This window comes from Phaseolus vulgaris, chromosome 3 (genome assembly GCF_051622355.1).
Source record: "Phaseolus vulgaris cultivar YP4 chromosome 3, ASM5162235v1, whole genome shotgun sequence".
Lineage (NCBI taxonomy): Eukaryota > Viridiplantae > Streptophyta > Magnoliopsida > Fabales > Fabaceae > Phaseolus > Phaseolus vulgaris.
Window position 1 is genome coordinate 6,031,624 of NC_143500.1, and position 26,740 is coordinate 6,058,363.

The 26,740-nt window shown below is 30.3% G+C and overlaps 2 protein-coding genes across 5 annotated transcripts; one reads left to right on the top strand and one right to left on the bottom strand.

Annotated features, from left to right (window-relative positions):
• Positions 1-1,401: 1,401 nt before the first annotated feature.
• LOC137806335 (Prolyl oligopeptidase family protein) lies at positions 1,402-13,899 on the bottom strand. Of its 4 annotated transcripts, none has more exons than XR_016519566.1 (11): positions 13,371-13,899; positions 11,825-11,991; positions 11,186-11,408; positions 10,936-11,081; positions 10,649-10,851; positions 10,408-10,542; positions 5,043-5,171; positions 3,511-3,918; positions 3,083-3,299; positions 2,211-2,404; positions 1,402-2,074 (listed from the first exon to the last, which is right to left on the bottom strand). XR_016519566.1 is itself a non-coding variant. In XM_068606379.2 (11 exons), the coding sequence occupies exons 1-11, from the start codon at positions 13,745-13,747 to the stop codon at positions 1,879-1,881; spliced, it is 2,400 nt and encodes a 799-aa protein (XP_068462480.1). In that variant the 5' UTR covers positions 13,748-13,899; the 3' UTR covers positions 1,402-1,878. The 4 variants fall into 4 exon arrangements, 2 of the variants coding, with proteins under 2 accessions (XP_068462480.1, XP_090156571.1); XR_016519567.1 differs by having other exon boundaries at positions 3,506-3,961; XM_068606379.2 differs by having other exon boundaries at positions 3,506-3,918.
• A 4,282-nt stretch (positions 13,900-18,181) lies between these two features.
• LOC137806336 (uncharacterized) lies at positions 18,182-25,199 on the top strand. Its single transcript, XM_068606380.2, has 9 exons — positions 18,182-18,601; positions 18,688-18,874; positions 19,092-19,225; positions 19,320-19,432; positions 19,896-20,139; positions 22,508-22,660; positions 22,881-22,960; positions 23,939-23,988; positions 24,811-25,199. The coding sequence occupies exons 1-9, from the start codon at positions 18,230-18,232 to the stop codon at positions 24,966-24,968; spliced, it is 1,491 nt and encodes a 496-aa protein (XP_068462481.1). The 5' UTR covers positions 18,182-18,229; the 3' UTR covers positions 24,969-25,199.
• Positions 25,200-26,740: the final 1,541 nt, after the last annotated feature.

A 26,740-nucleotide genomic window follows, 5' to 3' on the forward strand; every position in this document is an offset into this window, starting at 1 on the left:
AAGTTGATTATCAAAGAAAACATATTGATTGTATTCAATTTTTAATATTCTTTCATACAAATTAAATTTGGAAGTTTAAGAATTGAAAAATGTAAAACAAAGATTGAAAAACACAACCGTTTCAAAAAAATGAAAATATAAAAAGAATGAAAGTGAGTTTATAATTCAAGAATCAAATTACTCTTATTATAATTATATATAGATTCAAATAGTTTGAACTGATTCAATTAATCAATTAAATCAATAATACAAATCATATCAAAATATCATTGAATATAATCATATATAATTATTAAATCAAGATTCGATCGATTCCTACTTGATTTCTAAAATCAGAAACACAAATTAATATCATGAAAGGCAAAAGGCAAATATGAGAGAGAAGAACACTTAGAGCTTTAAATTATTAGTGTAAAACTCAAATCAAATTGTTTGATCTTAATTAGGTAAATTGATCCTCGAGAATTAGTTCTTCATGAAGAATAGAAAACACAAATAAGAGAATAAGATGAAGAGATAATTAAAAAATAAGAGAAAAAAAAAAGAAAGAAAATGGGATGAAAAAACATTTTCTAGAACCGAACCAAACAGATATATGTTTAGAAAATATTTAGTATATATATATATATATAATTTGGAGTAACTATTGATTTAAATGTGAATTCGAATTCTAATTAGGTTAATTAAACAGACCTGCCTCAACTTAAAAAAATCATAAAAAAATAGAAAATTTTATATCCAGCCAACCATATATTCATTTGGAAGCTTCAAAAATATAGAATCCAATGTAATTAGAATCAACCAAAATTAATATCTATAAAAAATATTATGACTAAAAGAGTAAGCAGAAGTCACATAACTGAAAACACAAGTTAAAACTACAAAATCAAAACAAATATATATATATATATATATATATATTAAACACGATTTATTACTATTAAAAGAAAATAACTTAAAATTTAAAAATAAATCATATTGAAAATATTTTAAGTTTACAATATAATATAATATGTATGCACAAAACATGTCATCATATGTCCACGAACTTAACAAACCAGTAAGCATATTTGAATTCCTCTACCTTATATTAACCAATTTAAAGTGTATAATAGAGTTAATCGTAGATCGAAATGAATAAGTTATTAAGAAAATCATTATGTAGAAACATATACATAAAAAGGGTAGTTTAAGAGATTAAAAGGGATATGTAAAATGCTAACTACCAAAACCATAAGAGGTTCATGAAGAAGCTAAAGCGAAAGGACATCAACAAATTAAGTCCTCTGTAATATATAAGATGTCAGTAGAGGCTGGGTTTCTGGCTTCTGCACCATGAGTCCACTCCAACAGCACCACTTGTCACCAAAACATAATAGCAGCTCCAAAAGTGCTAATTACTGAGTACTTGCGTTTTCAGACTTCACTCTCAACACCTTCAATTGCTGGCTTCAAAATGAACCAGCCTCCATGAAGAATTCTGTGAACTACAGAGTTTCAATCTCCACATGAACCCCAGCAAGCACAGGGAGGAAGATTCTGCAGATAGCATAACGATAGAAAGCTTCTATACAACAAATTTAAAATCCCGAATCATATTTTCATTTCCCAGTTGTTAAATTTCCTATCTAATAAGTGGATAAATTGCTAACATCTCGCAGTTCATATTATCACTCTCCAAAGACGCTAGCAAAGTCAACATGCATTGAGTTGCCTTTCTTCTGTGTGGACAAGCCATGGAAAACATAGATGCTCAAACTTATCTGCGTCTATGGAGCCTAGGTATAAAACAGTGCAATAGGAGGATAGAAAAATTTCATTGACCCAAAGGAAAGCCTTTCACTGATATCCTTCGAACTGCAGACCTAATAAATATACTCATTCTTTTGAAATTCCAAAAGATTTCATGAGGAAAGCATACTCATATGCTGTTTCGTCACATTGAGCATAGCGACCACCTTCGCCAAAATGCCCTCCTATCATACTTGTTTTCATGATGACAGTAAGAGAACAATGAGGGCAGGTACTATCTCGTACTTTAGCTACCCATTTAGCACCTTCCCAAACTCCAACCCTGAGAATGAATGTCAAATACTAACATCAACATTATTGAAGCTATTAGAAGTTGCTAAATGCATAATTAAGATGTAAAATATGCATATCAATAATATTGTGTGTGCGTGATAGATGATTAGGAAGAAAAAGATTGCCTTGAATCATTAACAGCTGTCGTAACCAAAACTGAAGGAAAACAACTGCTTGGAGGAATGTTGTCATACGGAGAATAACTAAGAATAGAATCAAGATTTGATTGTAGCTGAGGATTGCCAAATTCTTCATAATCTAAAACTGTGAGGGGTAGACTGGGATCCAACAATGTGTTGCATATATCAAGAAATGGTACCTGGTGTATATAACCCATCCAATTATCAGAGAGGTATTTAGAAATATGAAAATGTGAATAATGTGAACTGATAAAATTAACTATCAGCTATAATAAATAAAAAATGAGTGAAATTATTTAATTTAGTAAATATGACACTTTTTAATTGATGCATAAAATTCAAAGCACAACCAAACCTACATGATAAAAGTGCATGACAGTTAAAGACAAATAACATTTTAATTAATGGACATCTAAATAAAAAATTCACAAAGAGAGGGAGAGAGAAACAAGAAAGGCAAACAGATTGAAAGAGCTATATAATACATTTCCAGGCTCACCTAGTGAGATATGATTTCAGATTATCACAGGCTAATTTTGGTCCTCCAAAGGTCATTTTACAAAGTATGTTATTCATCAAAAAACATTTGAAAGTAATTCTTCTCCAAATATCAAAGTTCTGCCTCTCTAGTAACCTTGTAATATATTCTCTATCGCTAAAGGTTGACAACTGTTTAGTCTTTTGAATTCTGACAAAAACATTGCAATGAACGAATTTCGGCCAAACAGTAGAGACATGGTGCTAATTGAAGGCTTAAATTTGAAATCTGCAAGATATTTTCTCACTGCTCACCATCTCTGAAAAGCTCAAAAGCAATCCTTCATATTATGTTACAATCACAATTATATTAAACTTACTTTTAATATAACAGCACGAAAGAGTTGGGGGCACATATTCATAGCTGCACCAAGCAGAAGGCAGCCTGCGCTCCACCCAGTAGCACAAAGCAGATCACTCTGAACATAACCCTTATTAACTAAGTAGTTGCCACAGGATACAAAATCAAATATGGAATTCTGTTTGTTTAATCCACTCCCAGATTTATGCCATGAAGGACCTCCACCACCACCACCTCTGTTACAACACAAGTTGCCGCATACTTCAAATTTGAAAACATAAAAACTTACAAAAAAACATAATAAAATTATCCCATTTGTCATGGTCAACAGGGCCATAAGTGCAAAACTTTTAGGCATATCATAAGAAACAAGCCAGTATCATATACTCATGAAAGGCCAACAAGAAAACTAAACTGTAGAAATAGATGTCAGGCAACCAACCTTACATCAGCAAATGCCACTACCCAACCACGCTCCAGTAAACTCAGGCGCTCTGAACACCAGCTCTTATCCAGATCTTCTCCGTATGCTCCATAGCCTACTAAGAGTCCAGGGGATTGGCCCTTCTTCCAGGATTCTCTAGAGTACACAATGGTTAGTGGAACCATTACACCATCGTGGGAAATAACTTCCTCCCTCTGACAACAGTATATTTGAGAGAAGTCCTTCCATCTCTGTGAATTAAAACTCCTGGCACATTCTTTCTTATCACTACATGCCTCTTGAATTGTACTCTTAGTTAGCTCAAAAGTTGGGATGCATGACCAACCAACATAATCACAGTTCACTTCCTCTTGATGCACAATAGAGTATGTAAGTTTTGACATGTCGTAGTCAACAACTAAATCCGGCATCTGTTCACTCACCCAAACCCCAGAAAGTGAAGAAGCTTCCAAACTAAAGCAGATAAATCATAGATATAATACTTCAAAAATATGCACTTCAATTAAATCATACACATTTAATTAATTAAAATTACTTCTAGTAATTACATATGCTCATTGAGTAGATTTGAAATGGCCCAATGTGCAACAATTGATTCAATTAGCAAGGCCATAAATTGCAAAGTCTGAAGCTGAACAATTATCACAAGTCACAAGTCACAGCACTATCAAATACTCAGCTCGCACAATTATAAATAAATAGCATTTATAGGATGTCTCCAAAATATAGATTATAAAGGGTAGTGATAAAATATTACAATGCCAAAAACATCTGGAAGAAGGGCAGGAATTTGACAATGCAATTGCAATAAATTCCTCCACTGTTTTACTGTTCTTGCAAACAAGTTTTAAGCATACAAGAGAAGTCTTAATTTTTTAATACATTAACATATTACCAAGAAAGTAATCTGCAAATAGAATACTTCAAGGAAACTTAAAGTCATAATATTCTTTTTGTTTGATGTTTAAATTTCATTTTTAAGCAAGTAATCTACATATGTAGTGTGTGGTTTATTAAGCAAGACCAAGGGCATCTCACAGGAAATATATATCATAAATTGTCATAAAATTGAACAAAATTAAAAAGTCAAAGACTGTTATTCCCTTTTTTCTGCAAACTCTGAGGGACAACAATTTTCAAAGTAGTTCAGGTTAATATTAGCAGTTGGAAGAAAAGTCACAAACTATATCTACACTTTACAAAGCAGATTAAATTAAGTATTGTGTTTAAAAAGGAACTTTGATTATAATTTAAAATCCAAATTTCAAATCATGTCTCTAAATGGAACATGATGAACCATGCAAAGCAAAGTAACAAACACACACCCATATATATATTGATAAACTTTAGAATAATCAATGATGTGAATTCTTACATATGTATTCAGCGCCATGCGCAGAACACCCACAAAGTTCAATATTAGTAGACTATTCATTATAAAATCTTTAAATTGATATTTCAGGACAACACAAATTACGAAATCATCACTGAATCTACAAATGTATATTGCATTCCTAATTACAAGTAATCATACCACGGGTGATGAAAGAACCACACGGTAAACCATACTGAGGAAGTCATGATTTGAACCTGGACTGACACTGCATGTATTTGATGGCAGAGGAAAGTACCATGGTTTTAGGTCTTGAATATATGATTGATGCTACAAAGAAATTCAAGGTCATATGTTAATGTATGAAGGGTTTAAATTGGAATAAAACAGTTTATTTATGTTTCATCTTAATGAAGCTTTGTATAGAAAATAAGCACTGGCACATTCCAAGGTCAATTGCAAACTACCAGCCTAAGAAACTGTCTAAATAGTTCACAATCTCAGGAAATAGATCTAATCCAACAAAGTTCATCAACCACTTTAGAGTTCAACATTCATATTCAAGGTTATCAGACTCGGGTGTAGACGTGTAGACCCGAATCCCAAATACATAATAGTCTATGTCATATGAAAAATAAATACAATGTCGTACTAATTATATATTTCAACACCAAAGTTAATCAAAATAGTAAACAATAATTCCATAATTCTAAAATAATTAAGTTTAGTAGTACACATTACTATGGTTATCAAATAAAGATTCAGATTCTAATCGTGAATAGTTTTTCATTTATTCCGAATCATGAACCGAATCTTACTACGAATAGTAAGATACATGATAAATAAATTTATGAATCCTAAAAAATACAATAAACAGAATCCTTAACAATTAATTTTTAAAGAAAGTAAAAAATAAAGAATATAATAAAAATTATATACTAATCACTGGTTTCTTTTCAAAAAAATTACATAAAAAGAATCCTTAAACAACAACTAATTTTGAATAAAAAAATTATAAGAATAAATATATACTAATTTAAAAAGTAACTAAATTATTAAAAAGGAAATAAAATAAAAAGAATAAATAAACAATAACTAATTTTGTATAGAAAATTAACAAAAAATACAATAAGACTTATATTAATTTAAACAATAATTATTTTTTTCCAAAGAGATAGAATAAACAGAACCTTAAATAATAAATAATTTTTTAAAGAAAAATAAAAAATAAAGAATATCTTGTTATAAAATATTACTATTAGTGCAAAAGATAAATGCAGGTGCACATTGTTAAAGTTGTCAGTGCAAAAGATGAAAAAACATATTAAGATTGTAAAATATTATATGTATAATATATCCTAAAGTGCAAAACCTATTCACGGACTCTGGTCTCACTATTTGTCCTATTCGTTGTTCGTCTTCTCCATTGTTCGTTTTCTCCACTGTGTTTCTTCTCGGCAGAGCTTCTTCCTGTTTTTTCAATTTTTGTTCCCTCCTCATGAATTGTGTACAATGGGAACTGAATCGCAAATCACACCTTTCATATCTGATTCTACAATTCAAGCTACAAAACGATTCATCCGATGATATGTATCACGGAGGAAGATTTTTCTAATGGATAACAATTCAAATTGTATGATTCTAACTACACTGCACATAATTACATATAATTTAAACTACACCAATAGATTATTTCATACAATTACAAAATACATTCTTAAGGCCATAACAATTAAATAACTAAAAGTGGAAAATATCTTCAAGTTTTTGTATCCAATCCTCTAATCATCTTCTTCATCACTATCAAGCTCCCTCGATAACAGAGTTCATGATCAACATTGGCATCAAAAACTATTTTATCAGATGAGGAACTGCAAGTCAAGCTCAAAACTCGAACACCAAATCTCTTCAACTTTGGAGTTTCATCCCTAGAAATCTCCCACCATTTTCTAGGTATCCTTTGCATAATGAAACACAATAAGTTACAACTTATTTTTTCTCCTTTCTGCAACATCCTTGACAAATCTTCTTATGTATATATACAACCTCTTTTTCACCTCAAGATCATCATTTCTGAAACTAGGTTCGTAGTGCAAGTAAAGGTAAGGTAGACAATTGAATGCAAAGGCCTATGAAACTCATTATCCTACCTCTCATCAATAATCTTCTAAACATGTTCATAACTATGAAAATACCAATAATGCTATAGTAGAAACAATTGCACAAACAAATAATTAAGTTTTAAACAAGAGAAGGTTTAGAAATTTTACCTTTTCTTAACATTGTTAAAGTTATATTTAATCTTCTCTTGTGCACAATCCATCTCTTCATATATGTAGCCTATTGCGGGTTTTATATCTAAATGCACTAATTGAAGGACCACTACAAGAAGGGCAACAACTTTGAGGCAAATGGTTACATTCTTCCAAAAGCAACTATCTAATACCACATTCTCAGCTTTTCTTCTTACAACTAAAGTTCCAAACTTGCTTGCTTACCACTCTTCGGAGCTAAATAAGCTCATCAATGATGCTCTCAATTTAAGAAGACATGCTAGAGTCAAATATGTCGTGGAAAATCTAGTCATACCAAGCCCTATCAAGCCTCTTCCATTTTGTAAACTTCTTCAACGGTTGATTAGCATCACTCTACCATAAATGTAGGTGGTGATACTTCATTCCTTCGTGATAATAAGTTGATCGACCTTCAAATGCTTCTCAAAATCTTCAAAGTCCGTTACAAATGCTCTCATTTTTGCATCTACAATTCTCCTGATGTGTTGGAATTTGCAACATTATCAATAATCACTTGCACTACATTCTCCTCTCTAACAAATTCCATAGCATCATTCAACATCTCAAAGACTTTATCTACTCCTTTTGAGATGTCTGAGGTATCCAATGTGTGAAAATAAAGTAAAAACAGAGGTATAAAATTAATCCCTTATATATAATGAACACATAGGATTATGTATTTATAGATAAGAAACATACAAAATGTATGGGCTAACCCCATTACATCTAATACTACCCCTCAAGCTGCTGCATATAAATTGTATGTACCAAGCTTATTATAAATATAATCAATTATAAGTTGCCGTAAAGATTTAGGGAAAATATTTGTTAATTGATCATTCGAATTAACAAACTCAGTTTTGATGTCTCCAAATACAATTTTTTCTCAAATAAGATGGCAATCAATCTCAATATGTTTGGTTGTTTCGAGGAAGACGGGATTTGACCTAATATGAAGGGTGGTTTGATTGTCACATATAAGTGTCATTTGAATGACTCCTCCAAATTGCAATTCTTTAAGTAAATTTTAAACCAAGTAAGCACAAGTAGTTGTGGCCATAGCTCTATATTCTGCTTCTGCACTAGATCTCACCACAACATTTTGTTTCTTACTCTTCCAAGAGATCAAGTTATCACTAATGGAGACACAATATCCGGAAGTGGATCTTCTATCAGAAGGAGATCCTACTCGATCAACATTTGAATAACAAACAACTTTAGTATGGTTATTGTGACCATATAACAGACCTTTTCCAAAAGAACCTTTAATGTACTTTCAACCTTCTAAGGTTTACATTAGTATGCATGTCATACATTATGTCCATCCAATAGGTGGTGATGTGCTGACAAAACGACTTAATACCTCAGACTTCCATAATCTCATAACATGGAGGAAATTTATTCCTCAACTTGAGAGGGGGTGTTGAAATATGGGTGTAAATATTGTACATTTAATGTACAATAAATATAGTGTGATTGAATAATACATATAGATGTGTTCATAAGAAATCCCTAAAATTAAGGGATTGCAATTAAGAGTTATTTTGGTAGATTTACTCCTGATTTAGAGTCTTTATTTAAGGAGATTTATTTCCTTTTATTAGGATTTTGTTTTTCCTTTAAATACCAATGTATTTCTTTTTTATATAAAGAAAAGTAATTCCATAATTATTGCTTACTGTTTACATATTTTTTTCACAATTTCCTTTATTTTTTAACATCCTACTACTACTTTGAGCGGTATCCATCCTTTCATTTTGTTCATCATCAAACTCTTCCATGTTTTTTAGTCTTTCTTCTTCGTTGATGCTTCTTTAGCCTCTACCACGACTTTCATCATTACAATTTTAACTTCTTTTGGCACTAAGGCACAAGGTTTGAAATCATATCTAGTACCAACAAGATAAACTTGAATCTAAAAACTCCTCCACAAGATGTGTTTAAGCAATAATGACAGTTAACCTTTTTTCCATTGCTCAAAACATCTACTCCATGTTTCCACCCAACATGTCTTATTTCCTACAACAATTGTTACTTCTAGGTCTAGGAAGTGAGTATGCATCTATATTGGAATCAGAAGAATTTGAATTAGTCTCACTTCTGGACATTGTAAATTTTTTGCAACTAAACATGAAATAGAAAAAAAAAACAAAAACAAAACAATCCAACATAAAGAAAAAAAAAAGAACAAAAGAAATAAATAACAGAGTCTACTAGTGTTAAAATTAGAAGAAAAAAATTAAAAAGAAAATGAAGTGGTGGTGGGAAAACAAAACTCACGCTCACCTCTTTGGAGAAACGAAACGCAACTCAAAGAACACAACATTGTTGGAGAAGATATGACATGGCGACAATTAGAGATAAGGTGCAGAGAAGACATGATCGTGCTTTAGAAGACATGTTGCGACGTGACGACTGCAAAAGAGAGGATGCGGAGAAGACACAACGACACCATAGAAGACAAAATGCAAAGCGATGGCAGTTGGAGACCACACACAAAATTTGATCATGACCACTAGAGGTAGGTTTTTTGTTTGGAGAAGCTGCAACCCAACCTTATCGTTCCATATGGGTTTTCAAAACGCATCATTTATTTCATTCTTATCAAATGACAAGATTTTGTGTCACTTTTGTACCCAACAACAAACTCAGTAACTCAAAACTTGAACTCACAAGTCTGCCATGATTGAACTGAGTCTAGTGGACTTTGCTCCAAGTCCACCAAAGAAATGAGTTTGGAGATGAGTCAACTTGTGGACGATGAGCAAACTTGTACAGGTTTGCGAGTTAACCCGCTGGTTTGATGACCATGTTCATATTCACATAATACTATGGTCAGTTCAGGAAATGAGAAGATAAGAGTCACTGAAATTCACTAGACCATTTAGACAGTTGTATACATGTCATTGCAACAGAATACAATTTAATATATAATGACTAAACTTGTAACCCAACTACAGACACACCCAAACAGCAATTTGGATTCTGGTTTTATGGCCATTTCAATTATACTCTTCTATACATTTCTATATCTTCATTAAATTACTACATTCAATTAGCATTGGGTTGAATATTATACACCCTGGAAGGTAATGCAGTGACAAACTTGTTGGTGTTATCATAGTGGAATATCTGATCTGTGGTCCGAAGAGAATATTCATCAGGATCAAATGGTTTAGAGGCTGCAGAGGTGAACTAGAAGAAAATATGATGGCATAAACTTTTCAATTCAGTTATAAACCACAATTTTTAATAAATTGAAATTCATATACCTTCAAATCAATTTGCATAGGAAAGTTCAATGAACATAGCAGAGGAAGACCTTTCTTATTGAAGAAAAGAACCAAATATCCATTAAAAATGTCCATGTCACATATGTCCATATCGTTGTCTGGAAGGATGATATTCTGAAATTAAACATAAGCATAACAAAGAGGGACTTAGAGACAATTCACGCACCACTAACAGGTAATAGAACTCAAAATCAGGATGTATAAAACTATTAAAACAAACCTGCAATTTAGCTGATTCTATATCTTCAACCTGGCATCTAACCAAGTAATAACCTTGACCAGACCACTGGGATTCAGGAATAGGAGCATTGGTAAGAATATAAAATAAACCAGAGTGGTGTTCCACAAAGTACTGTACACCAGAAGTACGATTACATAACTTTTGTAAACCATTTGATGGATTGACAGAATCTATAACATAAACCTGTGATAAGAATCAAGATCAACAAATCGCTAGAAAAGAATAATCTCATTCTGTATTCATAAAATAAGACAAGCAAATCCCTTCCTCGGATGAAGTTCTTGAGTTTGAATTCACTGTTATGAATTTCCCATCTTTCGTGCTTGTTATATCCACACAAAAACTGGAATCATTTTCAACAAATACTGGAAAATCATCCACGTGGTCATATCCAAGTTTGCTGCAGAGAACCCTGCCATAATAACATATGACAGTTAGGATAGCATCTTAAACTAAAACCATTCCTTTTCCCAACCCTGAAAAACTAACAAGAAAAATCCAATGATAAGATTTTGCCTGTAAGGTCGCTGATTTTCATCTGATTGAGTATAATACAGAGAGCTTGCATCTTGAGCCCATGCCAAACTAACAGCACCATCAACTTCCGATTTTGGGTCGATTAGTCCACTTCTGAGGTCTTTTACCTGAAGTGTGTATTGTTCGCCACCAGAAATATCAAGTGTGTATGCAAGGTAGTTGTGATCAGGTGAAACTCTGCATGTTCCAACATTGACATACCCTGCAATTTTGACTATAATGTCAACAATCACCAATAGGAGAGAAAAAAACAAGGAACTTCAATAGAATTTAAACAATTTGAGTACAAATTATCTCATGAAGGCTGGCCAAAGGACCAAGCTGTAGATCTTTATAGTCCAAGAGAAACAAGTTTATAACTAAATATGCCAAGCTTGCATATGTTTGGATTAATAACGATTTTACAATTTCAACAACAATTCTAGAAGCAGTAAACTGCTACTTAACTAACTCCATTAAAATATGACAGAGTAAGGATGCCATGTTTCTGCCAGTTATGGATCATTTATAAGTGATAATTAGAAATCCAGAGACCAGAACTTCCTTTCCCCAACTACTATTGCTGATTTGAAAAGGAAAGAAAACTCAAAATAAATGGTGAGGCTAGAAGAGACATACCATATTTCTCTGCAAGTTCATTCCAGTCAAGTAAAATCTCCTCCCTTTTTGATCTTGTCATTCCATAGTGAAGAAAAATATTCTTCAGCCAACCAGTTTTCTCCATTTCCAGCCTCCTACAGAGTACAGGATATTCCTTTCCTTCTGGAATATACTGATAATACATCCTGAGAAAGAGGAGGTGAAAAATGCAATCAATTAAACTTACATGCTATAGAGAAATGGTACAATGCTATAGTTAGCGGACATTAGGTCGCAGAAATTGTTTTTGTATTCATTTTCTGTTTTCACGTTTTATTACAAAACTGTTACCTTGTGTATACTTTGTTTCTTATTTTCAAAAGTTTGAAAAGGAAAAAGTTAAAACAATTTTCTATTATTTTCTGTTTTCAGGGATCTTAAACAAACTTTGGAAATCCGGAAATAAAGTGAAAGCAATGCCATGTTTGTAGTTTAAAGTGAAAGCAGAAAAAGAAAACAAAAAATGAATTCTTAAACCAAATGGTCCCTTATTTCCTCATTTTCTTACACAGCTAACAACAGTTCTACAGATGCCATTTATATTAGTTCTATTATTCAGCAATTGCCATAATACACAAAACATTCAGCACGAGGCACCCAATTTTTCTACCTCAAGCAACGCATGTGCATCCATATCACAAGTGAAAGAAGGCAATCTTGACAATAAAAGAATACATCAATAGTCAAGATTAGATTCAAGTAAATCATTTTCAATTTTTCATGTATAGTTGTATGGTCAACATTAGTTACTCTCTCCTCTCACACATACAAGACCTTTATCCAAAAAGAATACAATGTTATAACATTTACTAATCTAACACTAGCAAATCGGGATATCAATTATCATACATCCAAAGAAACTTCGTAAATAAAACCTATCAAAAGCAAAATTTCATCCAGAAATATGTTCTCAGCTCTGACATGTCATCACTAATCTACTTCGTCTTTTATTTTTGGATAATTCACTAATTTAGTCTCTAAATTTATAAAAAGAAATAGACTTTAATTTCTATGCATTGTTATTGTAAAGTTTATATAGGGTTAACAACCCGTTTTCTAACAAACACTTTTTTAACACACACTCTTATTAGTCACTAAATTTATTGAAAACTACAAAATCATGAAAGAAATTCTTCAAACAGAATTAGACTCATAAAGTTTCACGATTTTCAATAAATTTCAAGTAATAGTGCGTATTCAAAAGAGGGTGTAGCATTTCTCAAAACTTTAATAACATCGATTAATCAGAAATCATGATAATGATCAGTATGACTATTGAAGCTAATTAGTGTGGAACTCAACTAACTCATAATAGGTTCGATAACGCAGTAAAAATGTCAATGGAAGGACTATTTTTTCAATGAGCATTGTTTAGTGCATTTGTGGATTAAAATGACATTATTATAACTTCACAGACTAAGTTAACCTGTATTGGTAATTTCAAAGATTAACAAGGTGCATTATTCTTTACATTTTTTCATGGATGAATAAAACAAAAAGAAAACAGGAGAAAGGCGGAACCAACCAGGGTCCCCAACGTTCAGGGGGAGTGGAAACGGTGGGCGGTAACCGTGCTTTCATCTCAGAGGACAGAACGGAACGGAGTTTGAGGGTGTCGGACATGAAGCCATCGGCGTAAACGTTTTCGCGGTTGAGATGCTCCAACAGATTCGGGTCGTCGGTGTTGGACATCCAGTGATACGGGTCCTGCCATGTCTTACCGTGAACCGACACCGTGAAAGGCACCTTCTTCGGAGACGGAGGAGCTTGCGGCGGCGGCGGCGGCTCAGAGAGGCTTCTCCGCCGGCACGCGGAAGAAAAGGAGGAAGAGCTTGTGAATATGATGGTGCGGCATGACCTGGTGAGTGTGATGTTGGAGTGGCCAAGTGCGCGAAATGCCATGGGAGAAGTTCTCAAATTCGAACTCGGTCACGTGTAGTAGATAGTAATCATCCCATTAGGGTGATCCATTTCTGGGTTTTTTCACCATAGTGTAATTTTTTCTCAAAAATTAAGATTTTGGGTTAAAAAGAAATTTTACAAAACTGATACTTATGAATACGATTTTACGGTAGAAATCGTATTATACCATTTTGTATAGAAAAACTCTGAAGTTGTGAATTGGTATAGAAGACCATTTTCACTCTAAAACTGTATTTATAAAATATGATTTGTTTATTTTTATAAAAAAAAAATATCCAAAATCATAATTTTCAAATAAAACAACATAACTTCATTTCCTGAAAAAAGGGTTAAAGTTGTTTTATTTACCGACCTCGTCATTCAAAGAGCATTTCAACTATTTGATTTGTATGATGTGTCCTTTTACCATGAATTTGTGTAAAAGGTTATGCTATCATGGGATGGACATTGTTAGTGAACAAGGACGTTGTGTAAAAAATGAACACATTTAAAGTTATATGGAATGCAATCAAGTTCAAAAGCACAAAGGATATATGCATAGAAACTAAAGTTGATCAATGACTAAAACACAATCTCTGAACAACTATCTTCGTCCAATGCCTATATAAAGTCCTTCATCAAGAAGAAGAACTAGAGAGCTAAGGTTGCATTGTGCCAAATTGTTACTTAGATGAAGAGCGTTCTAATAGGTGTCAAAGACTCTTAGACATTACATCAATTTAGACATCTAAATTAGGCAAAATAGAGAAGATTTAGTAATGAAAACTAACTCATTCCCACTTAGAATGATTAAAAAGATGCATTGAAGGATCTTATGATGAAATTAATGAAATCTTGCAAGAATTAGAGGAAAAAGAGCAACAAAGTCGTGGATGAGAAAAATGAGATCATCTATTGACCGCATGCATAAAGTGCTAAGCAGATTAATAGAGGACATGCAAATTCAAGACCTCCAAGTGTTGAGTGCTTAATAGAATCGTTAAGCGGATATGCACCAAAGAGAAGCTCAAACTATAAGAATGAGTTGATGAGTGAAGGAATTAAGTGTTGAGTGTAGAGGAAACGCTATGACCAAGGAAAACCAACACGTTGGGTTAGGCTAGAGGTGGGTTTAGGGCATGAATTTATTGAATTTGAAAAGTCCAATATGTTGAGCGGGTGACCCATGTGATGAGTGAATCATATATAAGCATAGTCCAACACTCCACACTATAAATAGAGAGGTTTGGTCCAAGAAGAGAAGATGTTAAACAAGATGAATAAAGAAAAGACTAGAGCTTAAGCATATCATGCAAAGCCACATGTCCTTAGTTGCTAGCTATTCAATCCTGAGTTTCATGACTAACATGAGTAGCTAAATTCCTTTGGTTGGTATTGAAGAATAATGTAACATTTTCGTGCTCTACTATTTTATAGAGACATGTTTCTTTAAGTTCATTGATTTGACTTTGCGCTTAAAGCTTGATAGGTTAGGAATGATTATTATTGATCTCAGAAGTTGAATGATATTGGAAAATACTTTTTTCTTTTCAACTAAGTCAAAACATCCAAATAACTCAATGTCTAGTAACGAAATTGAGTGTTTTTGGCTTGAACTGCTCCAACAATAATTCATAAAACAAACTAGTGTAAGTCAATGGATTGATTATGGTAATTTGATTTCTAGATAATCATGACTAAGGAATTGACTTGATTGACCTTAGAAAGTAGTTAACTTAAATCTTAAACTATTAGTCTAGGTCACTCAAAATATTCTTAAATATCATGCTATTTTGAATGTGCACATGAGTAACTTCTATAAACACTTACTAGAATTCAAAATTAATTGACTAAATCTCCAACCATTTAACATCTGAAGAAGATATACTCTAACAACACAACAATAATCTAGAATCTTCTGTTAACTTAAAAAAAAAGTTTTACAAAAATATAATTTGAGAATAAAATAATAAATCTTTAACTTCTATTTATAATTTTTTATATGTATATCTATTTAAAATTTATGCTAAATAAAACTCAGGTATTAAAACAAAACAAAAGTCAAAACTAACTACAAAAGTTTTACATGTATTAAAGTCAAACAAAACTTTTCAGAAATAAAATATTAAATACCACTATATTTGAAGAACTTTAAAAATATTTATTACTTTATTTTTTAACATAACAAAGAAACCTTCAACTACAAACTTTTGAATTTGTGAACTGGAATTCACCTGCCGATATATTCTCTCAATGTTCCCTCCAAGTTGATGCCATGACCATCCACCATCTTCATATATATATATATATATATATATATATATATAATAGACATTATAATTTAAGGTTCATATAAAATTTCAATGCTGTTTTGTGTATCAAATCAATATAAATAATTAATATGAACTCTTTTTATATTAAATTGGGTTTATTCCAAATTTATTGAATGCATTAATAGAATGAAAAAGTATAGTATTTATTTAACTTTAATTCATTTAATTCTATTATTTACATCTTTGTATATCTACATTATATATAATTTGTATTTAATATATTGTTGATAGATGATCTGATTCAACATCAGTTTAAGTGTCAATTTTTAATAAATATTAAGCATAAGAGTTAATTTTTTAATAACATAAGATTGACAGAAACCGAATAAATTAAACGTGATATAGCTTTAGCAACTAAAGAAATAAAGATTAGTTGGCAAACTTGTGAAGGAAAAATTCATAAATAGAAAGAATGATTCTTTATGAGTGCTTTAAAAATATTAGTTGTAGAATTAAACAGATATTAGAAGCTCGAACCTTGTTGCACGAAAACAAAATATTGACAAAAAAATTTGCACAAAATAAAAAAAAAATTGTAATTAATATTGGGCAAGTTCATATCTGTTTCTTTTTCTATAAGAAGTTTTTTTTTTTTCAATTTTCAAGTGTTTTCTAATTCAAAGATGGATAAATAATTAATTTGGTGGTTAAACATATGAAACATATTAAATGAACGAAATATTTATTTTAGTATTTAAATTTATAAAATATTCTATATGATTACTTTTTTTTGTTAAGTTTTGTGAAAACATTTTATTATTAAAATATCAATTTGAGAATAAATTAGAGATTATTTTATTATTAAGCTATAATATTAAGGATTGATTTAATTTTTTTTCCATTCACACACTAAATTGGATCTTTTTAAATTTATAGAATGTTAAATGTATGTAATTATCGTAAAATTTTTGTGATATAAAATTATATATGTATATCTAATACAAAATTATTCTCTCTTATAATCTATCCTTAAAATTTAGAGACATCACCTCACTTGTCAAAACATTTGCTCATGCGCAACATAGTAAACAATCGACAAAACATAGAACATACTAATGATTCAAAAATAACAATACACAAGTAATTTAATTATGTAAGTAGAAATAATGACAACATCTCAATGCATATTCATCACATCATATAAAATAAATAACATACAAATAAAATATCTTTAGAAAGAAACGATTACTGCTCAAACTAAAAAGATAACACATATGGTTCACATTGTGGTGAGTCACTCTATCATAATCTCTTATAAACTCGACTACCCTACCCATAAGGTAGGACTACTGTTAACACTACTCAAATCTGGTCTACCTTATTGTATCCTCAAGGCATGCCTCTAGTATTCCCCATCGGTTCCTCACCACCTAGTACCTGTGGACCTCTGATCTCACCTAATCTACTCTAACATAACTCTGATTAATCGTTTACCCATGTTAATGTTGTTTTTTTAGTTCATATATCTTATTACACCAACTACATTAACTTAAGTTTTCTCAATGTAAAACTAATTCAAATAGCTTGTTACACCATTCCAACACCTTGCATCTTATATAAGACCTAAAATTTTCTTTTATTTCTTATTTCTTCCGCCTTCTATAATATATCAAATATTGATATAACACACTAAAATTCTTAAAAGGATTCTAAAACTGGTTAGTTGAACTCTCCTACAAAATGTATTTATCAACAAAACCAATTATTACCCATACCAATAACATGTTACCCAAATAAAATGAAAGATTCAATACTTAACAAACAAAAAATATTATTTAAAATATTAAAATTCTAACAACACACTCTTTAATACTACTAAATCAAACGAGGGGAATCTTTAAATAAATTGTGAAACTCATCAAATATTATGATTTTAATATATTTCAGATGAAAAAGAGTGTATTAAGTGTGGAGTGCATTCAAAAGTACATTCCTAACATTTATCTTAAAAAAGGGCTCAAATTATATACGAATTAATAAAATATAATTTATCTTAATTTTGTTTAAGGCTTCCCATAAAAGCACAAACAGACACAAGCTCTCAGGCTCACGCGCTAAAGATGGTTATATAAGAACGTTTTGATTCATATCTTTTCTATGAAAAAAATCAATTAACCTCAAAGCCATTTTTTGTTTCTCCTTTGTTGCAATGAAACACCATTCCTTGTTATTTGTTCTTTTGACTTTTCTCACTGCAACACAATCTTGGACAATTCCAAGGATGAGTCCTGTTCCTGAATGGGAAGCATCACTGCACCATGACCCAGTTGCAGTTGATGCAGAAGAAGTCAAATCTTTTTTCTTCAAACAGACTTTGGATCACTTCAACTATAGGCCTGAAAGCTACACAACATTCCAACAAAGATACCTCATTAATTTCAAGTACTGGGGAGGTGCCAATTCTAGTGCCCCCATATTTGCATACCTTGGTGCTGAAGCACCAATAGATAACTCCCCTAACACCATAGGATTTTTAATTGATAACGCTCCTTCCTTCAATGCCCTCTTGGTATACATAGAGGTATTTGTACATAGATAACTCTTTCTTTTCACTTTTTTCTTGAGTTTTTGGTTCCAATGATTAAATCTTCAATTGGATTCTTGTAGCACCGGTACTATGGGAAATCAGTGCCATTTGGATCCAGGGAAGAAGCATTGAAGAATGCAAGCACTATTGGGTATTTCAACTCAGCTCAAGCCTTAGCAGATTATGCAGCAGTGCTCAATCATATCAAGAAAACATTACATGCCCAAAATTCCCCAGTGATTGTAATTGGAGGATCATATGGTGGAAGTTAGTTATTTATTAATTAGCCTTCATTCATAGTGTTCCAAATTTGCACCTTGGCTATGATCATTAATTTTGAGTTTAACTTTCATGCACTGTATAAAGAGTTTTAAACAGTTAACTAGTCAGAAATCAATACTGATATAACGTTTAAGATAGTATCATAAAACTCAACAAAAACTTAATGCACATAACAAATTGTAATTAGGTGTGTTTTATGCAGTGCTTGCTTCATGGTTCAGGCTCAAATATCCCCACCTGGCCATTGGTGCTTTGGCCTCATCAGCTCCAATCCTATACTTTGATAACATCACGCCACAAAATGGTTACTACTCAGTTGTCACAAGGGATTATCGAGTAATTTACCATAACTTGATATTTTTGTCTTATATTTATTCACTTTTCATGAAATGCTTGAAGGTTGTTAATTTGATGAAGAAGTGACATGCAGGAAGCTAGTGAGACATGTTACAAAACTATACAACAATCCTGGAGTGAAATTCGCAGAGTAGCTTCTCAACCAAATGGTCTAGTCACTCTCAGCCAGATATTCAACACTTGCCAGTATGAACACTCTCTTTCCTCTCCCTTTTGTTTTGTAAGAAATGGTTTAGCAAGTAGCAAGTTACTGATCTTCACATGTTCACATTCTTTATGAAGGGATGAAATTTATTTAAAACTTATTACTGATCTTGGTTTCTCTTGCACCACTCTTCACTAAATGATGTGCTTTGCAGTCACACTCTATCAGTCCATGTACATTTCAACTTTTAACAAAACTACTGTCATATTTTACTAAAGAAGATTGTAATTCTTTCTTTATTACACTTTCAATCTCTTTATTGAACCATAAATCTAAAACTTAACTGTCTTACTGTTTTAATTATATAATTTGGCTTGAGAGAATCAGTGTCACTAGCAGATTATCCACGATTTTTACTTATGACAATTATTTTTAGATAAGAATTATAGCATTAAATTACTTAAGCTTTATATTTCATTACTGAGTGAGTGTCACATTTTGCAGTTCATTAAACCAAGTTGAATCATTGATAGACTACTTAAGGTTGATGTATGCTTCTGCTGCACAGTATAATCATCCTCCAAAATATCCAGTTAATGTGATTTGTGGTGGCATTGATGGAGCTTCTGATGGGAGTGATATCCTAAGTAAGATATATGCAGGTGTTGTGGCTCTGAAGGGAAACACCACATGCACAATTAATGGCCCAACTAATGTATCTGAGACAACTGTGGGATGGAGATGGCAGGTAATTAAGAATTAATTGCATTTACAAGTTTAAGGTGTTGGAATTTTCCTTAACTTACTTATACTTAGGTCACACAATTTGGTAAAAGCATTGATTCTTTCAATTGAATTCCTCATCTCATTGTGATGGACATGACACTCCAACAGAAACACATTAAATGGTATGCCTTTAGAAGAGTGAAAAATGACAATCTGTTAGTTAGTTGTCTATTAACGTGGTTCAGTCACCAGCTGCAACCTACCTCCACACAGACAACTATTAGGTTTTCATTATGTCCTGTTGCACACCAATTACAAGTACAATGATCTCTTTAAATAGAGATTATAAAAGGGACACAATGATTAAGCCCACCCACTAAACATGGTGCCTAGTCAACCCAATCCAATTGGTCATGGCTTCATATCCAACAATCTCCTACTTGAAGTCACGGAACAATGTTCACCTGTGCTTCAACTGTGTACATGGTGTCTTGTCAGCCCAACCCAATTGGTCTTGACTTCATTCCCAACACTTTTGTTTTCAAAATCATGATCATTATGTCTAATGAGACATTCTAATAATTTTCATGTAAAAAAATGATACAAAATTTTCTAAATAGCCAACAGCATAGTATGAAAACTTGTTCTTCCCATGATTAACCATTGTTTTATAGGTAATTTGGGCATATCATTATAAAAGTGTAGGGTAGATATTTAATGAATTAGGTTTGCATTGATTTTTTCAATCGAGACTAGTCACTAGTCGGTCATGAAGGTACCCCATGCTCAATAATTGTTTCAGAAAGCAAAAACTTAGGAATATTAAGACACAATGGTATACACGAAATTTGAATAGTTTTTTACTCATTTGTTGTTTAGTAAAGAAATAAGTATCAATTTCATATTTTTGTTGGATATCATGTATACTATCTAAATGAGCAAATTATACTGCATGAATATAAATATAATTTTATAAGTTAATTTTGTGAGGTGGTATTAGATTTAAAATTATTTTTTAAAACGATATATCAAAGCCTATCATAATAAGATTTTTTATACCTATCATGTCATCTACTATTGAATCATTATCAAATCACTCACATATATCTAGTTTTATATTGAAGATGTTTAGTACTCACTCTGAGTGGAAATTCCACGTACAATAAAAATATGATTAAATTATAGTATATAAATAAAAAAAAAAATACTTTAAAGAGTCGTTTTTATAAAGTTAAATTAAACTTAAAATTTATTTTCTAATATAATATCAGAGTCTATCTTATGGATGTTTGTTGAACTTATCATACTACTTGTTATCAGATTACTAAAAAATATATAATCTCATGTTTAAGATGTATAATCCTCGACATGAACATGTATTGAAAATTTTGAAATATAAGATTGAATTGTAGTATAAAAGTAGGTGAAATCCTAGTCTTACAATTCGATTTTATGTGGTTGATTTAAATTTAACTTTCCTTTTTAAGATTTTTTTTTAAGTAGTAAAAATTTAGAATAATAAATGTTAGCAACACGTTCTTTAATTCTTTTTTTTAATATATTTTTATTGTTGGTTGGTTGAATTTTATGAAAATTTACAAAATTTGGTGAGTTTCATTATTAGTTTAATGATTCGCTCACTAATTTAGTAATTTTATTGTTGTCACTCTTCAATTCAACATTTACTAACCAAATAAGTACAGTGGTAATTTATTTTCTAATTTTCTCTTATGGTACATTTTTGAGGAAAAAGTGAAAGAAAACTAAAATGAAATCATGCTAAAAAGAACAGTTCTGAAGAACACTTCAAACCAGACACACTTGGTTCAAGCCCTTCTCACTAAAGAAATATGAAAGGACTTTAAAATTTTCTTTTGTGGATGTCATTAAATTGAAGGGCACTATAACCCATTCATTCTAGAACTACCACGCACCACCTACTAACTCTATGATTAAATATGAGTTCTTATATTCGTAAAAATAATTTTCACTAACATAATTAAAAAAAACATATTGATTATAAGTTATATTTGAAGGTAAAGTTGTGAAATTATTTTATTTGAGTTTTAATACTACATTAATTCAGTTGTTGGAGAAGAGTGTAAGATGATATTTATTTTGTCTTATTTTGTGAGAATGTGTCTTTTTTGAGAAATGGTGTATTTGTATTCTGATGTGATCATGTATATATCAGTTTTGTCATGTCTATATTATTTTGGTTGATATTTTGTAGAGTATGTTGAATTTCCAGTTGGTTGGGTGTTAAGAAGTTTGATTTGAGGTTTTATTTTGTATAAGGGTTGAGATACCTCTGAAGTGTCTTATTTTATTTTATTTATTTTTTGTTAATAAAAAAAAACTGATATATGTATGTACATTATCTAATTCAGACATGCAGTGAAATGGTAATACCCATCGGCATAGAAAAAGATACAATGTTTGAACCTAATCCTTTCAGCCTAAAGAGGTATGTGGAAGGATGCAAAACAACATTTGGGGTTTCACCTCGTCCTCATTGGGTTACTACATACTATGGTGCCCATGTAATTATTCTTTCCTTTCTTTTATTTATTTTTTTATTTAAAAACATTAACTATGAATATGTTAATTCTATTTTGTAAACATATTGATTGAACCAAGTTATAAATATACTAACTTTTACAAGAAATTTGTCTTCAATTGTATTGGCAATACTCCATGTTGTAACTTTCACAAGAAATTTGTCTTCAATTTGGAAACTTTAATTTATTGTTGGTAATGCAGAATATTAAATTGGTTCTTGGAAGATTCGGAAGCAACATTATTTTCTCCAATGGGCTAAAGGACCCATATAGTATTGGCGGGTAAGCAACCCAAAATAAAAAATTTGGTTGTCTTACTTTTGTTTTACTTTATATGTTTTCATCCTAATTATAAAATTATCATTTGTTTACAACCTATTTTTTGTCTTTAAAAATTATGCAGAAAATAAACTAAAAACAAGAAAAAATTCAAAATTTATAGTATTATTGAAGAAAAAATATTTTTTTTTTAAAAAGTAACCCTTTTATAATTACAAGGTAGAGAATGAGAATACAAATAAGCCTCAAATATCTTAATGTTTTGACATTTCTCAAAATAAACCATCAATTTTCTTTTACACATCTCAAAATTTAGAAAAAAAAACAGAAAAATTAACTTTTTTATGATTCACTTGGCGTTTCTCCGCTCAACGAATTTGTCGTTTAAATCATTTCTCACATCGAACTGCAGTACTTCTTGTTTTATAGCTTGTTTTTTTTACAGAGTTTCTTAAATTATCCATAAAAAAATAAAAAATAATCTTTATAATAAAAAAAATTGTATAGTACATATTAAGTAATAGAAATCATATTAATTAGTTCTTGAATATTGGAAATTTTTTCAAATTGGTCCCAAAATATTAGTAAAATGAGAAATACTAGAAAAAGACTATAAAATGTTATTTTGAACACACTTTCTATTTTTTGTTGAATTATTAAAATTAACAAATTTTTGTGGATACTGATTTAATGATTATTTTTATTTTATAGGTTGTAAATCAATAATAAAGTATAATCTAGAAAAAGCGTGTTTGTTAACACTTCTATAGTAAAATATACAAATACTAAAGATACTAAACCTATGGATATTCATTATTTCAATGTTATTTTTATTGTTTTATTATTTTAGGAATTACTTAGAAAAAGACAATACAATTTTAGGAATGCTTATTTGAATTTCATGTTTCAATTAAAAAAAAAAATTATTGTACCAGCAATGCTTTTGGAGAATATTATAAAATAGCTATGTACATGTTTCAGGGTTCTGGAAAACATATCAGACAACATTGTTGCCATTCACACAGTTAATGGTATGTCACCTTAGTAATCTCTTTTTATAACTATATTTTACTAAATTCTCTACTTTTTTTTTAGTATATGTAGTTTTCTGTTTATTTTGTAACTATATTTTGCTATTTTTTTACTTTTTCTAAATTATGTCACATTCCATGTGACATCACAAAGCACAGTTTCGAGCAAAATTAATTTAATAAAATATATAAGAAAATATAAAAAGCTCAAACATTAATTAAATAAACAATAGTGCTAGGAATGTACAAAAAATAGTTCATTAATTCCTTGTCATACAAGTTCATCAGCTAACTACCAAGAACGTTTCATATGAAATTAAACCAAAGACAAAACTTAAACTACTCACAGTTTTGAATGTAAACTAGTAAAAAGTTATAATTTATCTTAAATTTAAAGTTATGTCTTAATTAGAAAATAATTTCTTTTATGATAGCATGATAACGACAATGAAGAAAATGAAATGATATGAAATGAGGTTTTGAGTTTTTTTTTTTTATAACTCGCTGATTCGACCTTGAACTTGTGAGTTTGATCGAGTCTGTTTTGAGTTTGACCGAGTATGTTCCGAGTTTACTAAAAAACAAGTTATTCTCAAGTCAACTCATTATTTTTAGCAGATTCTCAAACTCGTAAGGGTTTACGAGTTAACCCTAAAATTTTGATAATCTTGCTGGTACTGATTTTAAATAAATAAAATTTATATTTATAAATTTAACCTTAAAATAAAATAATATCTAGATTTAAGTGAATAATTATTATATTTATATTAATATAAATTATTTGATTTTCAATTAAATATATAACATCAATTGTTTTTGTAGGATCTCATTGCCTGGATATTCTGAGGGCAAATGAAAGTGATCCAGAATGGTTGGTAAAACAAAGAAAGAAAGAGATAAAGATAATGAAAAGGTGGATAACAAAATACTATGCTGATCTTCATGCACTCAAACACAAGCCAAACTTCCACACCAAATGATTGGGGAAACACACAAGTTGGCACAAAAAATTTCAAATCTCAAACTTTGTGCAACCACCATTACTTTCAATATTCCTCATCCCTTTTCATCTTTACTTGTTTAGTTTGGAATTTTTTTTTTTTATCATGGTTAAAATTTATGACCTCATACATACAACACAAACCTCATTATTATCAAGTAAACTTTAATGAGTTGAGAAAATAATAACATAATAAAAGATTTTATATTGCTATTTAATGATGGATGAGTGTATTGTAACTTTAGAATCTCTTTGTTACTATTATGATTCCTGATTTATTGATAGTGTATACATTTTTTTTATATTGATAATGAATAAACATTAAATTCTTAAAAAGATTCATTCAAATTAAGAAATATTTAATTTAAATAAATTTAGAATAAAATGTTTTTTTATAGAACAAAGAGAAAATGCATATAATTTAATGTAAGGGATATCAAACCCATATACATCATATAGAAAAATAATAATATAAAAGATGTTTATATATATATATATATATATATATATATTTACTATGCAAATAAATACTCAAAAACCATCCTAAAAAAAACGTTAGGGGAAAAGAATTAAAAATCTTTCAAGAATAATCTTATCTCTAACTAGAAGGACAATTAAAATCATGATATATAAAAAAAATAAGGATTAAAAAAATCCAATTAATATAATGTAATTGGAGTCTTGTCTTATCTTTCAAATGATTCAATAACTTCTCATCAATAACTTTGACATGTATAACATTGAAGAAAAAATAGAGACAAATATGATATTTCTAATATTCTTTGACAATATGTCACATATAGAAATGAATAAGAGTTGTTGAATAAAGACGAGATAATCATGAGATTTTAACCCAATTAACTTAAGATCTTTTAGTGTTGTAATACTCATAATATTTGAATAGTTTATCAAATCTTTAATCCAACGTTAATCTTATAAATGAGTAAGTATATATTAACGATATTAAGGACACCTAGTCTTATTATTATGCAAAATTAAAAGTGATTAAATGGTTTAAAGTATTTTGGTAGCTATGTATATGAAAGATGATGCGACCTTTGATATGTGGTTATTAAAGGATAATTCTATTTTGTAGTGGGTAAATAAAAATTCCAAAGAATAATCTCATTTCTTAATAAATAGGTTAGGTCATTGGATAACAGTACATTTTTTCTCTATTCTAACACTTCATTATGAGTAAGAAACGAGAGATATTATTAAAAGATTCTCTCAAGACTGCTCTTTTGTTATTAAGAATTCATGTATGCTTCCCTTTTTTAGTTTTCATGACTAACATGATAAATTCAAGGTTATATAAATGATAGTTTTTTCATCAAAGGTTTAAGTTTAAGTTTTGTTCTAACAATTGGTATGAAATCGTTATTTTGTTTGATCAACAATATTTTTTTTTATTTACGACTTATCTCTTCAGGATAACATTTTATATATTTATCATATGTTTTTAGTTAAAATAAAATCAAATATATGTATCTTCTAATTATTACAATCAGTAGAAAATGATCATGATAATTGGATGATTTATTTTATTTTGTTTTCGGATACATTTTGATATAACATAATGATATTTAAATATCCATTTGTATGTGTTTTCAATTGAAATATGAAGAACATGATAAAAAAATTGCCATAATCATTCTATTTTTGCGCATAAATATTAAATCATCCCAAAGGAAAAGAAGATTTCTTATTTGATATGTTCTTATTATTAGCATTTTACCACTGTGTCGAGAT